We start from the raw sequence: 15,144 nt of genomic DNA on the forward strand, positions 1-15,144 counted from the left end.
AGGGTCTATTGTGTTTCATGTTGACTTTAATGTCAAAACTTTTGCAGAAAATGATCAGTGCATGTGATCAAATGTATAAGGCAGCTGTATTCACATCATGCTTTAATCTGCTTTCCTGTCATACTCATATTAACATGCTTGTCCTGAGTCTTGCGGTCTGTCCTGTTCATGTGCTGCCATGCTGCTTTATTAATCATCTGCTAACTCAGGAGTGTGTGCGATGCTGCTCTGTGCTAATGTGCCTGTGCTTTCACAGTCTCTGCTAGAGGAATTAGCCTCTAAGGAGTCTCAGCTGCACAGGTTGAGGGAGAAGGCCCAGCAGCTGTGGGACGGACACACGGCTGGAAAGGGCTTTGTGCACCGTGTCTCGCAGCTCTCAGCTCAGTACCTAGCTTTAAGCAACCTGACCAAGGTAACGTCCCACCTGTATGTCTGCTGGCTACCTGTCCCTAATGCTGCAGGGGTCGACAAACTGGATGTGTACATAGGGCTGTTACTGAAACCTTAAAATGCTCTTATTAGGCAGCAAATGAAAGTTGAATGGCATCAAAATATGCCATAATCCAGTGATTCTGTAATGTCCTGACACCAAATGCTCTTATAGTATGTAAGATTTTTTTAAATAAATAATATTTTTAATTTTAATGTCCTGACACCAAATGGTGTTATATTTTTTTCATTTATTTTTATTATGTAAGATTTTTATTAAATAAATAATATTTTTAATTGTAATGTCCTGACACCAAATGGTGTTGTATTTATTTTTTATTCATTTTTATTATCTAAGATTTTTTAAAATAAATAATATTTATAGTTGTAATGCCCTGACAGCAAAAGTTGTTATATTTTTTCTCTTTCATTTATGTTTCTTTTTATGTAATATTTTTAAAAATTAAATAATATATATATTTTTAATGTCCTGTCACCAAATGGTGTCTGTTGTAAAAGTAAATCAATTTCTTAATTTAGATTTATTTATTTAGTTGTTTGTTTATTTGTATTTTATCTTTTGTTTAATTTTATTTAATATTTATTTATTTAAAATTATTTTTGCTTTAGATTTTTTTTTGTCCTGTCACTGTCCTGGTGTTTGATTTGAACAGTTAATTAGAACTCATTTATAATTTTTATTAATTAATTAAATTAGTTAGTTTGTTTAATTTTAAAGCATTTTATATTTAAATAATGTTATTTTTATTTGTTTACATTTTTAATGTTTAATTGTTATTTGTTTAATACTATTTTATTTCTTTTATAATTTCTACTAAGAAAGAAGCATTATGGTCATTTAGTATTTTCTTTGATATGCTAAATACAAATATTAATTTTTATTTGTTTACATTTTTAATGTTTAATTGTTATTTGTTTAATACTATTTTATTTCTTTTATAATTTCTACTAAGAAAGAAGCATTATGGTCATTTAGTATTTTCTTTGATATGCTAAATACAAATATGAATTTCTTCTATACCATTAGACATGACATTGTGACATCTGAAACCAGTGTGCTTTCATATAAACACTGTTTGTTAAGTCCCTTTGCTTTCGGACACAGTTCATGTGTTTCAGTTTTGGGTGGAGAAAACTTTTATTCTGGAAACTTTATATGGAGTAATTAAACTTTTTTTTTTGATGTTACGTTCATATTGTATTTAAGTTTTACTTCTCATTTTTTCATTTTCCATCAGAATTGACTTATTTAGAGCTGTGTAAGTTGGCATTTTTATGCCCAGGTATCTACTAATAAACAAAGAAAAAAAAACTCATGGATTAGCCCTCCAGAATTAATAAATGTACTGTACAACATGATTTGAAAAGCTCTCAGCTGCTTTCCTTTTAACACATTTACTGTCTCTATTAAGAAGCTTCCCGTACTGAATGATTAATTACTACTAAACTGTGTGTTATGATTATGTACAGAAGCCACAGTTACTCTCTCGAGTCACTTTATCTCAGGGATGTGATTATTTATCTGGTTATGTTGTGCTTGTCCAATAGGAAAAAGCCTCTAGAATTGAGCGCATGGTGTCCGAGCACCAGCTGTTCTCGCAGGGCCTGAAAGAGCTGCAGAACTGGGTGGCTGATACCAGTCACATGCTGCAAACCTACTGCACTCCCACCGCAGACAAGAACGTGCTGGACAGCAGGATGATCAAAGTCGAGGTGAGGAACACAATAAATAACCTGACGCAACTGGGTGCTGCATGAATCAAACATAAAATGTGGTGAGGTCATGCAACATCAGTGTAGCATACTACGCTATTGAAATGTTTATTGTTTTTTAATTATCGCATACTGTTTTTCCATACTACTTTTAGTATTCAGTAGTACACTAGTACTCCATTTCAGCGGAAGGCTCTTAGAATGTAGTTTGTTTTCACATGAATGCATCCATGTTTTCCAGGCTTTGTTGACGGCACGCCAAGAGAAGGAGATACAGCTGAAGATGCTGCTGACGAGAGGAGAGTCGGTCCAGAGAAACACCTCCGCTGAGGGGGTACCACTGGTCCGACAACAAATCGAAGACCTCAAGGACTCACTGGATGGACTGTTGTCAGCTTCTATTCAATGCAAGAGGTCAGTATTAATAAGGTCTTATTAATATCAGTGCAGCCACCTAATGTGAGAAGACAGATATTAAATATCCACTTTGATTCAAGTCATGTAAAGCATCTATACTACAATGATACCAAAATCTTACTACATTACGGTACATTTATACTGTGATTACAGTGTGTGTATGTATATATACAGTATATATATACAATATATAATATATATATATACACGATGTACATATCTACAAATATGTAGTTGAGAGAAAGGGCAAAAAAGGTTTATTAAATATATATAGTTACATTTTCATATAAATATATTGTATTCTGCTCTATATGTAAAATGTTTTATTAAATATTATATATTACATTACAAATTTCGGTGACACTTTAGTATAGGGTCCAATTCACACTAATAACTAGTTGCTTATTAGCACGTCTATTATTAACATATTGGCTGTTTATTAGTGCTTATAAAGTGCATATAATGCATGAAATCCATAATCCTACCCAATTCCCCTTAACTTAACAACTACCTTATAAACTATTAATAAGCAGCAAATAAGGGGTTAATTGAGGAAAAAGTCATAGTTAATGGTTAGTTAATAGTGAGAATTGGATCCTAAAATAAAGTGTGACCCAAATTTCATTACATATATTATTTACATGAATAATAAGCTCTTAATAGTAAGATCAGTTTTATATTCATTATTGAAATAAATGATAAGTCTAAAATAATAAAATAAACAGCTTTTCATTAATTGTTAATTAAAAGACCCATAAGAGAAAATCTAGCCCTATATTGCCAGCTCTAGAATCCCGTACAGCCCAAAACAGTTCTTGATTGGAAGTTGGCTGAAGTTGAACGTGCTCACTGATGTGTTTGGGGTTAAACAGTCAACTGGAAGGCGCTCTGTCGCAGTGGACCAGTTACCAGGAGGACGTGCGTCAGTTTGTGAGCTGGATGGAGACGGTGGAAGAGACTTTAAACTCTGCAGACAAACAGTGCCCTGAGATGAGAGACAAAACTGCCAACCTGGGCAAAGCCAAAGTATGGTGCTACTCTCAGTGCTTTGAGTCTCCGAGTAATTGTGTTCTAGTTGTTAGTCCTGACATACTGTACAAACATTCTCATTTCAGTTGCTTCTAGAGGATGTTTTAAGCCACAGCAGCGTCTTGGATGTCATATCCATGAAGGGATCCAACATGGCCGAGCACTATGTCACCCAGCTAGAGATTCAGGACTTGCAAGAGCGCTACAATATTGTCAAAGATAAAGCCCAGGTATACTGCACCGCTCTCATCGCTCACCTTATAGAATATGCTGAATATTTGTGTTAATGGACATTTTTCTGCCACAGTGTGCAGTTGCCAAAGCGGAGCAGCTGGTGTCGGCCCATCAGGGGTACCAGCGCACCCTGCAGGAGTTTAAAGACTGGCTGGAGCAGCAGCAGGAGACACTGAGCGGCTGCACACAGCTGGAGGGAGACGTCCAGACTCTAGAGGACACGCTACGCAAACTACAGGTCAGAGGACGTCTTGAACTGTGACACATTATGTGTTCATTTGATCTATCTTGACTTTTAAACATATATTTATATGAATGCTTTTTACATTTAGTTATGTTATAATAACAAAAAAGAATTGGGCGAATGATTTAAATACATCATAAACATAACATGCTTAAGATAAGTAGAACGTGTATATTCAAATATATTATCAAAAATATATGATATGCCAACTTTCTGACTGTTTGAAATGACATTAAATAATGCTGAATTATTAAAAATGTACTGTATAGAGAGAGAGAGAGATTTTTTACACCAGTATTTAGCAGTAGATATTATATAGTCTATATAAATTTTGGTTCATTCGAAATAGCTTACTATTTATATGTAATTATTATAATGCCTGACATTATAAATGATATTATTTCATGATTTTTCTGTTGCTTTTAAATAACATGCTAGAATATGTAAATAGCAAGAATATGTAAATATCAAGCATCAAAACATTATAATCTATGCTAGAAAGTTGTTGCATAATTGTTGAATATTTTTATGACCGGACACAGAAGAAGAGAATACTGCTTTTTAATTAAGTTAGATTGACTATTATTATTATTTTTAATACATTGTTATTTATTGATTATTAAATAATGAATGGTTATTAAAAACATATTTTATATTTAAATAATTAAAATAATTACACCAAAATTAGACACCAAGTTCGCTCAGGGCCCCTGGTTTAGAGTCAATTATTTAAAGAAATTCCAAGTTTGGCAAATACCAATGTAATTGCCAATAAACTGTGCATCCATATTCATAATGGATTTTTTTTTTTATGTCTACCGAATAGTTTGATTATTTGAGGTTTTAATATAAATATGCATAGAAAAATAACCCTCTGTCTCCAGGAGCTTCAGGTGCATTGCACAGAGGGTCAAGCCCTGCTCAACACACTGCTGGTGACCCGAGAGCAGGTGATTCCCTGGGGCGTCCCGCAGTTAGAGGACCGATGTCTGGAGACGGTCCAGCAGGAGTGGGGCTCGTATCAGACCCGGCTGGGTGACACCAGATCTCAGCTCAACAGCGCTCTGGCCAAACTCCGGCAGATTGAGCAGAAGTTCCAGCGGCTGGATAACTGGCTCAAAGGGATGGAGACTAAAGGAGAGTTACGCTCCGGCCGCCGCTCAGACAGAGCAACAAAAGAGGCACAGCTACAGCTTCTGACGGTTAGTCTAGGAACCATACAGTCTAGGATTTACTTTGAATCCATTTTTACTGATGAAACTGCTAGCAGATTTCACAAGTCTGCAGAAAGAGCAATTAACACATTCAATTAAATGTGAAATTTTGAAGTATTTAAAGGGGGGGTGAAATGCTCGTTTTCACTCAATATCCTGTTAATCTTGAGTACCTATAGAGTAGTTCTGCATCCTTCATAACTCCAAAAAGTCTTTAGTTTTATTATATTTATAAGAGAAAGATAGTCTGTACCGATTTTTCCCGGAAAAACACGACCGGCTGGAGGCGAGACGTGTGGGCGGAGCTAAAGAATCACGAGCGCCAGTAAGCTTTTGCGTTGAGAGCATTTGGAAGCTGTGATATTACTTGAGGGAAAAACCATCCAAAACAAACCATGGCTTACAGTCAGATTCAGCCGTTTATTTATGATCCAGAATCAGATCCAGAGGCTGAAATTTAACAAGAGCAGCAGCAACAACAGCGGCTCTATGTGGTATGTACTGAAACTGTATATATTTGCTTAGCGGTTTTGGAAAATGATTAAGTTCCACTTTGTCGTTTTTTTTTTTTTTTTTTAAGCTGTACATGTGGAAAGTGCAGTTTGATGACAACATCACATGTTGTTTACTTGATGTGCTTACGCGCTGATAGCTAAGTTAACAACACAGAGATATTTGAAGCAGTTTTACTCACCGCATGCGGTTCCAACACACGATCGTGACCCTTTTTCGTTGGGACTGCATCATCCTTAAGAAATAAACGATGTGCAAATCCGGCGTCAAACTGGGCCTTGTGAACAAGCATCTTCGAAATGCAGGGAACAAACACAAACACTTGCACAACTCCGCTGATGCTCTGTAAAAATAAACTCCATCCACTGGTCCCTTAATGCTGTTTCTCTTTAGGTAATCTGTGCAGGGTTGTCTTGCCCTGGCAACCAAAAACACACTCATTTTGTGACATTTCGCGACGCTCTCGCTCTGATCAGTGAATGTCTGTTGTGCTCTCAGTGCTATACGGGAGCGCGCTCTTTCGGCAGAAGTGCCTCAGGACCCATATAAGGAAATTCTGCTCCATCTAACGTCACACAGAGCCATACTCGAAAAAAACTTTCCGAAACTTGTGACAAACCGGAAGAGGTTTTTTTGGAACAAAAATACTCCTTCAAACGTACAACTTAATTTTTGAAACTTTGTCCATGTTTAGCATGGGAATCCAACTCTTTAACAGTGTAAAAAACTCAGTATGCATGAAATAGCATTTCACCCCCCCTTTAATAATAACGGAATTAGCATTTTCTTGCTTAACAATTTATTTGCAAAGAAAGCTGTTCCTGTGGAGTCTGATATGTTGTTGTGATGTCTCTTCAGGGTTGGCATGAGGAGGTGCTGGCTTATCAGGAGGAGATAGAGGGTCTCAGTGTCCTGGCCCAACAAGTTTTAGAAGAGACGCCCATCAGCAGCAGAGTCAGCACTAGAGCTACACAACTCACGTCACGCTATCATGCACTGCTGCTACACCTGCTGGTACACTAAACACACACACACACCTAGATTTGGAGTCAGCTATGTCGTTAAATTATAGGCTTAAAACACACATATCAATATAACACAAAGGATTGTGCTAAATGTGTTTGTAGGACACTATGAAGCAACTGAAGGAGGAAGTTTCCAGCATTGAAGAATCCCAGAGTGTCTTCGGCACCTTCTCTGATTGGTTGAGCACAGCACAAAAGAACTTCAGCAGTGTGACCACCGCCACTATTGATGTGGTCGATCGTGTGGCCATGGAGAAGAAGATGAAAAAACTAGAGGTATCTTGGGTTATTAATTTTTTTTATTTTTTTTATTAATACTTTTATTCAGCTAGGACACATTAAATTAATGAACTGTCACTCACATTTTTGAACATAGACTTTATAGTGCATGATCCAAACTAAAAATTTTATAATTCATGAATGAAAACATTTTGTAACATGATATTGATGTACCATTTACATGGCAATGCAATGTCTGATTTTAAAATGTGTTTTAAAGGATGAATTTTGAGATTGTAAGTTTTCAGTTGATATATAATTTCTGATGATTTCTAAAATGTGATAGAGAAAAAGGCATCGAAGAAGTCTTTTTTTTTGACATTATAACTCCTGTGATAATGTAGATTTTTGAGGGTGCATTCTTGTCATAAATTAATCTATTACTTTTCCTACACAATTTTTTACAAAAAACACTGGTAAAATATCTATTTAGGAGTTTCCAACTATATATACAGTTTGTCAAGATTAGATTAGATTTGATTGTAATATAGTGAAGTAAATGTAGGCGTCCCGTATACGGGACGGGGTGACAGTTAAAAGGTTAAAGTGACAGTGAAGACAGTTAAAGGGTTAAAGTGACAGTGAAGACAGTTATAATGTTACAAAAGATTTCTATTTCAAATAAATGCAGTGGACTTGTGGACGTTCTATTCATCAAAGAATACTGGAAAAATACTGTATGATGGTTTCCATACAAATATTAATCAGTACAACTGCTTTCAACATTTATAATTATAAGAAATGTTTCTTGAGCACCAAATCAGCATATTAGAATGACTTCTGAAAGTTCACGTGCCTAAGAAACTTTGCATTTAATGTCTCAGGCTTTGCAAGGTGACATGGAGCTGGGTCACACCTTCCTGAAGACCATGCGTGAAAAGACGGATCGTGCCATGACGTTCCTGGAGGAACCTGAGGCAGAGCAACTCAAGGAAGAAGTCGAGACCCGACTTTCCCAGCTGGAGGCGTTGATCAGAGCTCTGCGGTCAGAGCTCAGTGCCACCGAGAAATCCATACAGCTCTCTAAAGACTTCCTGGACAAATACAAGACTCAAGCACAATGGCTTACAGAGACCAAATCACTGCTGGCGTCTCCAGTGGAGCCAAAAGCTGAACTTTACCAAAAGAAGGCTCAGCTAGCCAAATACAAGGTGAGCAAAACACTTCGTTTCTGGTGAGTAAAGAAGATACATGCACTGAATTAGAAAAATCAGAATCAGAAATCAGAATGAGATTTATTGCCAGGTATGTTTACACATACGAGGAATTTGTTTTCGTGACAGAAGCTCCGCGGTACAACAGAATGACAGAGATAGAACATAAAACACATAATAAAAGAATAAAAAATACAAATAAGTAGATAGTGAATGACAATATACAAATTGACAATTGTAGGCAGGTATATTACAAAATGCAGTTATGTATGTACATGTATATTATGTGCAAAATTTAAGTGTATACTAAGTATGTGTGTTAGATAAATAAAGTGTATGTGTATATAAATATAAAGTGTAGTGTGTTCGCCGTTATTATCAGCTGTTCATAAGATGGATTGCCTGAGGGAAGAAACTGGTCCTGTGTCTGGTCGTTCTAGTGCTTAGTTCCCTTAGTTATGAGGATGATAGATGCAACCATCTTCAGAGTCATGTAAATCCTTAATTTTGTCAAATGTTTCATTTGTCCCCTTCTAGACAATCCAGCAGACCATCCAGTCCCATGAGTCAGCGGTAAATTCAGTTATAGGGAAGGGAGATGGACTTCTTGAAACAATCCGTGACCCGTCTATCAGCGAGAACATCAGCAAGCTGAAAGCTGACTATCAAGAATTATGCAATGATGCCAAGGTACTGTCAAGCAAAAATGGTCACGGCTTCCTAGACTCCATGCACTGCTGCTTATCTAATATTGTTTCATTGTAGGTCCACGTTCAGAGTTTGACGGAGAGCGTGAAAGAGCATGAAGACTATAACAGTGAACTGCAAGAAGTAGAGAAATGGTTGTTACAGATGTCTAGCAGGCTGGTCACCTCTGATTCCATGCAAAGCGGCAATCTAGAGACAGCCACACAGCAACTAGCCAGACACAAGGTGTGCTATTATTGCATCAAAATATCCCATGAACAGTGGCTTTACAGTAACTTGCAATCAAAAAAACTTCCAGAAATCACATAAACATTTATTTTCGTAGTCTGTTTACTTTTGTAGCACCTGGTATATTGCACACATATTGATTTGACCTATTTCTTCTCAGGCAATAATGGAGGAGATAGCTGGTTTTGAGGAGCGTTTGACCAGCCTGAAGGACAAAGGCGAGCGTCTCGCAAGTAGCTGCACAGAACAAGTCCAGGCCAAGATCAGTCAGCAGATCCAGGCACACCAGCAGGGAACCAGAGACAGTTATTCGGCTATTTGCAGCACAGCTCAGCGTGTGAGCACTCATGCTAATAAAGGATCTCTTTATCACAAATACCTTCTTATTATTTCAGTCTAATGTTTAACATTTGGCTCATCAGGTGTATCAGAGTCTGGACCGTGAGCTCCAGAAGCACGTCAGCCATCAGGACACCCTGCAGCAGTGTCAGACGTGGCTGTCCACTGTTAAGGAGGAGATCCAGCTGCAGGCGCAGACTCCCTATGGCCTCCAAGAGGCTCTGAAACAGGTAGATGCCACAGAGCTGGAGAATGATTAAATACAAATCAGTTTCAAAGTTGTCTAGACAACCTAAACATATTTAGTTACATTTTGACTGCTTATCCACAGGTGAAGCACTTTAGGGCTCTACAGGAGCAGGCCAGCACGTATCTAGACCTGGTTTGTTCATTGTGTGATTTATCTGATGAGTCCGTGAGAGCCACAGCTGCCAAAATACAGGAAACCAAAACGATGGTGAGTTTGATTACACAGAATCAACTAGCACTGCAATGGGATCTGAAATTATACATTTACTAATAATGTGATTGATAATGTGAATTCTTCAGATTGAGGAGCGGATGACCACTTCTCAAGAGCTGTCGGATAGCTGGAGGGAGATTAAAGAGCAAAAACAGGAACTCTCAACACTTTTCCAAGATATGGAACAGCAATTGCAAAGTTTATCCAGGAGACCAGCTGAGTTGGACCCCAAGATTGCTCAAAACATGCTCGATCAAGCCAAAGTAAATGTCATATTTCGGTTGAATTTTATACATATAATAAAAAAAGAAAACTTTGATATGTAATATATATATTTACACACACACACACACACATATATATAAACAACTTAAAATGACATTTACATACATTTAACATCTGTAATTTGTACTTGTATGTTGAGTCAAACAATATATTTATTTGCAAATAATGTAGGGTTGGACTTCATTTAGTTTCTACTGAATTATGGAAAGTAGGCTATTTTATTGGTTTATGTTATTTTTCATATGCCCTGGCATTGATTAAATCAGCAGGAAGGGGGAAAGGCTAAATGTTTCTGTTGTGGAGATAGTTATTCCATTATTAAATTTTTATGATAGATTATGAAAACAGAATTTCTATTTTTAGAACAACATGCGCTGATGAATTGTTCACAATAAGACCAGGGTGATTTATTTATAACATAAAAGAATGTTTTGCATTTCATTTGTCATGTTTTCTCTTTTTATACACTTGGCTTATTCTCTGTGCTCATGTTGCCTGTAGGAATTTGGCCAGCAGCTTCAAAGCAGACAAAGCACTCTGACTAAGATGACAGAGCTTGTTAGTAAGATGACAGAAGGGCAGGAGTCTCCTGAGCATACAGAGATTGGACGACTTAGCCATGCATGGCTTGAGCTGTGCCATCAGGCCAACAGTCTGCAGGCTCAGAGAGAGGAAGATCTGCAGAGGACTATAGAATATCATGACTGCATCAGTGCCATGGAAGCCCTCTTTGAACAGGTTTCCAAGGAATGGGACAACCTGGCCAGGTAAAATTGTTATCCAAGATTTAGTGTAAATGTATTCATATGTCACTTTTGATTAGTGCTAAACCAGAAGTGTAATTTGTGTTACATTATTGTTTTATAATCTTGTAGAACTGATGCTGAGAGTTCATCTGATCATTTGGAGGCTCTTCGGAAGCTCTCGGTTGTTCTTAAAGAAAAGAAAAGCACACTTGAGGATCTCAAAGAGCAGAAGCAAAAAGTAATGTACCACTTAAACCTGGATGATAAAGAGTTGGTGAAGGAGCAGATTGGCCACTTTGAGCAACGATGGGCCCATCTGGAGAGTCTCATAGAGAGGAAGATCCAAGACTCCATTGTGACCCTTGAAGACATGGGCCAAGTTGAGGCCCGTTTGAGGGAAGCTCGCGAATGGGCTGAGGAACAGCAGCCTGCCTTATCCGAAGCCATGAAAATGAGTCCTCCACCTGAACTAGCTCAGAGTTTCCTTTTCGACCATCTAAGCATATGCAGTGAATTGGAAGCCAAGCAGCTTCTGTTGGCTCAGGCTATGAGTGATGCAGATAGGGTTTTAGCACATCTGGGGCTTAACGAAAGGCAAAGACTGCAGCAGCTCATCTCAGAAACTCAAGCAGAGGTAGAGTCCTTGAGCGTCAAAGTTGCTCAAAGAAGGAAACACCTCAGCAAAGCCTTTACAGAGAGAACCCAGTTCCTTTTGGCTGTGAACCAAGCTATCAACTGGGTCCAGCAAAATAAAAAGAAAGCACAGGCAGAGGAGTACATAGCCCTTCTTCCTGATGACCTATCTAAGCAGGTGAGGACTTGCAGGAATATTCAGAGCAGCTTGAGAGCCTACCAGAGTGAGCTGACCTCCCTGTGGTCCCAAGGCAGGGATCTGATGAAAGACGCTGCCGAAGAAGAGACATCTGAGATGCTTAACAAACTCCAAGAGCTGCAGAATATCTTTGAAGTTTCCCTACAGAAGTGTAGCCAGAGGCTACAGGAACTGGAGAAAGTGTTGGTGACCAGGAAATACTTCAAGGCAGATCTTGAAAAGATATGCCAGTGGTTGAAGCAAGCCGATATTGTGACCTTCCCGGAGATAAACCTCATGAATGGAGATGCAGAATTAAGTTCACAGCTTACAAAATACCAACAAATATTGGATCAAGCCATTGAATATGAGAACCTCCTGCTAACTGTGCAAAGAACAGGTCAAGAAATACTTTCAACGCTGAATGAAGTGGATCATTGTTACTTAGATGAGAAATTGATTGCTCTTCCACAGCAGTACAATAATATTTTGGGACTAGCCAAGGAGAAGCAAGAGAAAATACAACAAGCCATTCTTGCCAGACAGGAATATGCATCCTTTATTGATGTGACCCACAAAGCGCTTAAGGAACTTGAGGAACAATTCCACAACTTGGGGACGCAGTCTGTCGGCATTAAGACTGAGGAGGTTGTCAGCCTTCAGGCTGATTATAAAGCCCTCCTGGAAGAACTGACCAATCTTGGACAAGCCGTCAGTGAGCTTAACCAGAAGAAAGAGGGATTCCGTAGCACCGGTCAACCTTGGAGACCTGAAGAAATGACCCAACTGGTTAGCCTTTACAACAGTCTCAAAAGATTGATTGAGCAGAGGGTAGAACATCTTGATGACACTCTGGAATCTTTCGAGGACCATCAAGCCATGGCTATGCAGGTTGATTCAGAGCTGAAGGCCACCAAGGAGCAACTGGTGAAAGTCAATGCAGAGACCCAGTCAGCTGAGGAGAGATTGAAAAACTATCATTCTCTGGCCGCTAGTCTTCAAGGTGCCAGCTCTCACCTCACTCGACTCATGGAGCAGATGGATAACCTGGCACCCCACATGGATTCGGCCGCACACGAGGCTTCAAAGGAGCGAGTAACCTCTTGGCAAGATGAGCTTCAGTCCTTACAGTCAGCTGTTGGGGAACTAATTGTGGAGTGTGAGAACAGGTTTGTGCAGAGTAAAGACTTTGAGACCGAAGTCAATCGTACCTTAACTTGGCTCCAGCAGATCAAAGATGAACTTGGCTCTGAGGTGGTGGTAGATGTCAAGGTTGAGAAGGTCCAGGAGGAAATCCGAAAACAACAGATTATGCAAGAAGAAGTTCAGTCGAGGCTTAGGATAGTGGCAGCTCTAAGCACCAGAGAGAAGCAGAAGTACACCAGTGCCAATGAGCTTGTCCCCCCTCATGTTGACTCAAGTCTACAAGAAATGGCCAAGCTGGAGGCAGATGTTCAACGTGCCCTCAGCTCCAAACAGGCAAGTTCTAATCCAATCTATCAATAGAACCAAGACTACTAGTTAAAGCACAAAATCCTGCATACATTTTCAACATAATCCCTCGACATGGGATGCATTGAACCTAACAAGCTTCTTAACTACCCAAGCCAGCAAGACTTAGTTAACCAATGGTTCCACTTAGCTAACTCACTAACGAATCCAATTGTTTCTCCTGTAGATAACGCTAGAGCAAGCTCTCGCCTTGTGCCAGAAGTATCACTCCAGAATGCAAACAGCTTGTGAGTGGCTGGAGGACGCTGTGGGCTTCTTGCAGCAGGCCAGTCTTGGGGTGGATGTGGAGAACTACGAGGAGTGTCTGAGGCAACAGGAAGACATCATGGCCACTCAACAGGAGTTTCTGGGTGTTCTTGAGGAGCTCGATTCATTGTCACCTCAACTTGAAAACCTGGTCAACCCTACAGCCAAGGAGCAGCTTCGACTTAGTGTGGAGTCTGCACAGCAGAGAGGTGTGGAGGTCAGAGACAAGCTTCAGTGCCACCAAGACATCTTAAACAGGTACAGTTTAGTACAGAACACAATTTTCCAGAACATTTGAGCTCTTAGATCTATTAAGGGTAAATTTACACAAGTTTTATGCTAATGAAGACCAATGTTTTAGTTGTCACATTAATAATGTGACCTTTTTCAGCTGTGTTACCCAGTGGAATTCATATCAGGAGGCCAGACAGACGGTCATTGAGCTGATGAATGAAGCAGAGAAGAAGCTAACAGAGTTTTCCACAGCCAAGGCTGCAACAAGCCAGGAAGCTGAAGAGAAACTCCGTAGTCATAAGGTAAGCCACGTATGCGGAATTGACTCTCTTTCTTGAGTAGATAAACTTTTTCAACTGTCTACATCATGATAAACCGATCAAAATGTCTTCATCTTTGGCCTTCAGTCATTGGTGTCCATGGTGAACAGTTTCCAAGAAAAGCTGACTGGCCTGGAAGAGCAAGCCTCCCAGTTAGAGCTGGTTGGAAGTGATGCCAGTAAAGCCACCATAAGTCGATCCATGACTACGGTGTGGCAGCGCTGGACCAGGTTGCGCAGTGTAGCACGAGGTCAAGAAAGGGTGCTGGAGGATACAGCCCACGAATGGAGAACTTTCAGGGAAAAGGTACAGTTTCACTGTCGATACTTGTAGCCAGATATTCCAGGAGTCCTCGTTTAATGTTATGATGTTCTGCCCCTAATCAAATTAAGGAAATGCAATGCTATAACTTTTAAATGGTTTGAAATGGTATGAGATTTCGGGCAAACAGGTAAACATTACAAAGACTGATATATTTTTTCAAACAACATATGTTGCTCAGATGATGAAGGTAAGAGCTCTAACAGAAGAATTGAAAGGCCGTGTTCCTGATTGTGCTGCTGAGAAAGCCTCCAAAGCCACACTGCAGTCACATCTGGACCAGTACGAGCTGGTTAGTCAGGACCTGGAGAGGGAGCTGTCTTCTCTAACCCTCTTAAGACAGTACGCTCTCAGCCTGCTACATGGTGTGGAGGTGTCTGTGCCAACGCCTGATCATGAGCAACTGCCAAGTCTGAAGGAGGTCAAAGTTGTGCAAGATCAGCTTGAAAGGTACATCACCTTTCTCCAATCCAGTACAAACCAGAAATAATTAAATCCACCAAAGAATACAGTAACTCAATGTATTTGCATCTAGTGCAAATAGTAAAGACTGAATACTAAGCAGTTTAAAGTCAGTCTAGTTTTGCTTCCCGTCATGGTCTAATCAGACTGTGATGCTGCATGCCAAATATGGACTGAATGCTAATCTGTGTATGCTG

At 39.3% G+C, this 15,144-nt stretch overlaps 1 protein-coding gene across 5 annotated transcripts in view; it reads left to right on the forward strand.

Annotated features, from left to right (window-relative positions):
* LOC127976769 (nesprin-1) overlaps positions 1 to 15,144 on the forward strand; it is a 94,162-nt gene that overhangs the window by 39,340 nt on the left and 39,678 nt on the right. For all 5 annotated transcript variants that reach the window (XM_052581421.1, XM_052581418.1, XM_052581423.1 and 2 more), the window contains 22 exons: positions 257 to 412; positions 1,999 to 2,163; positions 2,405 to 2,577; positions 3,453 to 3,606; positions 3,696 to 3,839; positions 3,917 to 4,081; positions 4,972 to 5,289; positions 6,673 to 6,828; positions 6,942 to 7,115; positions 7,943 to 8,269; positions 8,810 to 8,962; positions 9,038 to 9,205; positions 9,369 to 9,545; positions 9,631 to 9,777; positions 9,879 to 10,004; positions 10,097 to 10,273; positions 10,797 to 11,062; positions 11,171 to 13,331; positions 13,531 to 13,868; positions 14,002 to 14,146; positions 14,252 to 14,470; positions 14,667 to 14,935. In XM_052581421.1, the coding sequence (XP_052437381.1) occupies positions 257 to 412; positions 1,999 to 2,163; positions 2,405 to 2,577; positions 3,453 to 3,606; positions 3,696 to 3,839; positions 3,917 to 4,081; positions 4,972 to 5,289; positions 6,673 to 6,828; positions 6,942 to 7,115; positions 7,943 to 8,269; positions 8,810 to 8,962; positions 9,038 to 9,205; positions 9,369 to 9,545; positions 9,631 to 9,777; positions 9,879 to 10,004; positions 10,097 to 10,273; positions 10,797 to 11,062; positions 11,171 to 13,331; positions 13,531 to 13,868; positions 14,002 to 14,146; positions 14,252 to 14,470; positions 14,667 to 14,935 (6,278 nt within the window). The remainder of the gene's footprint in view (positions 1 to 256; positions 413 to 1,998; positions 2,164 to 2,404; positions 2,578 to 3,452; positions 3,607 to 3,695; positions 3,840 to 3,916; positions 4,082 to 4,971; positions 5,290 to 6,672; positions 6,829 to 6,941; positions 7,116 to 7,942; positions 8,270 to 8,809; positions 8,963 to 9,037; positions 9,206 to 9,368; positions 9,546 to 9,630; positions 9,778 to 9,878; positions 10,005 to 10,096; positions 10,274 to 10,796; positions 11,063 to 11,170; positions 13,332 to 13,530; positions 13,869 to 14,001; positions 14,147 to 14,251; positions 14,471 to 14,666; positions 14,936 to 15,144) is intronic.

The sequence above is a fragment of the Carassius gibelio genome, chromosome B17, assembly GCF_023724105.1.
Source record: "Carassius gibelio isolate Cgi1373 ecotype wild population from Czech Republic chromosome B17, carGib1.2-hapl.c, whole genome shotgun sequence".
NCBI lineage: Eukaryota > Metazoa > Chordata > Actinopteri > Cypriniformes > Cyprinidae > Carassius > Carassius gibelio.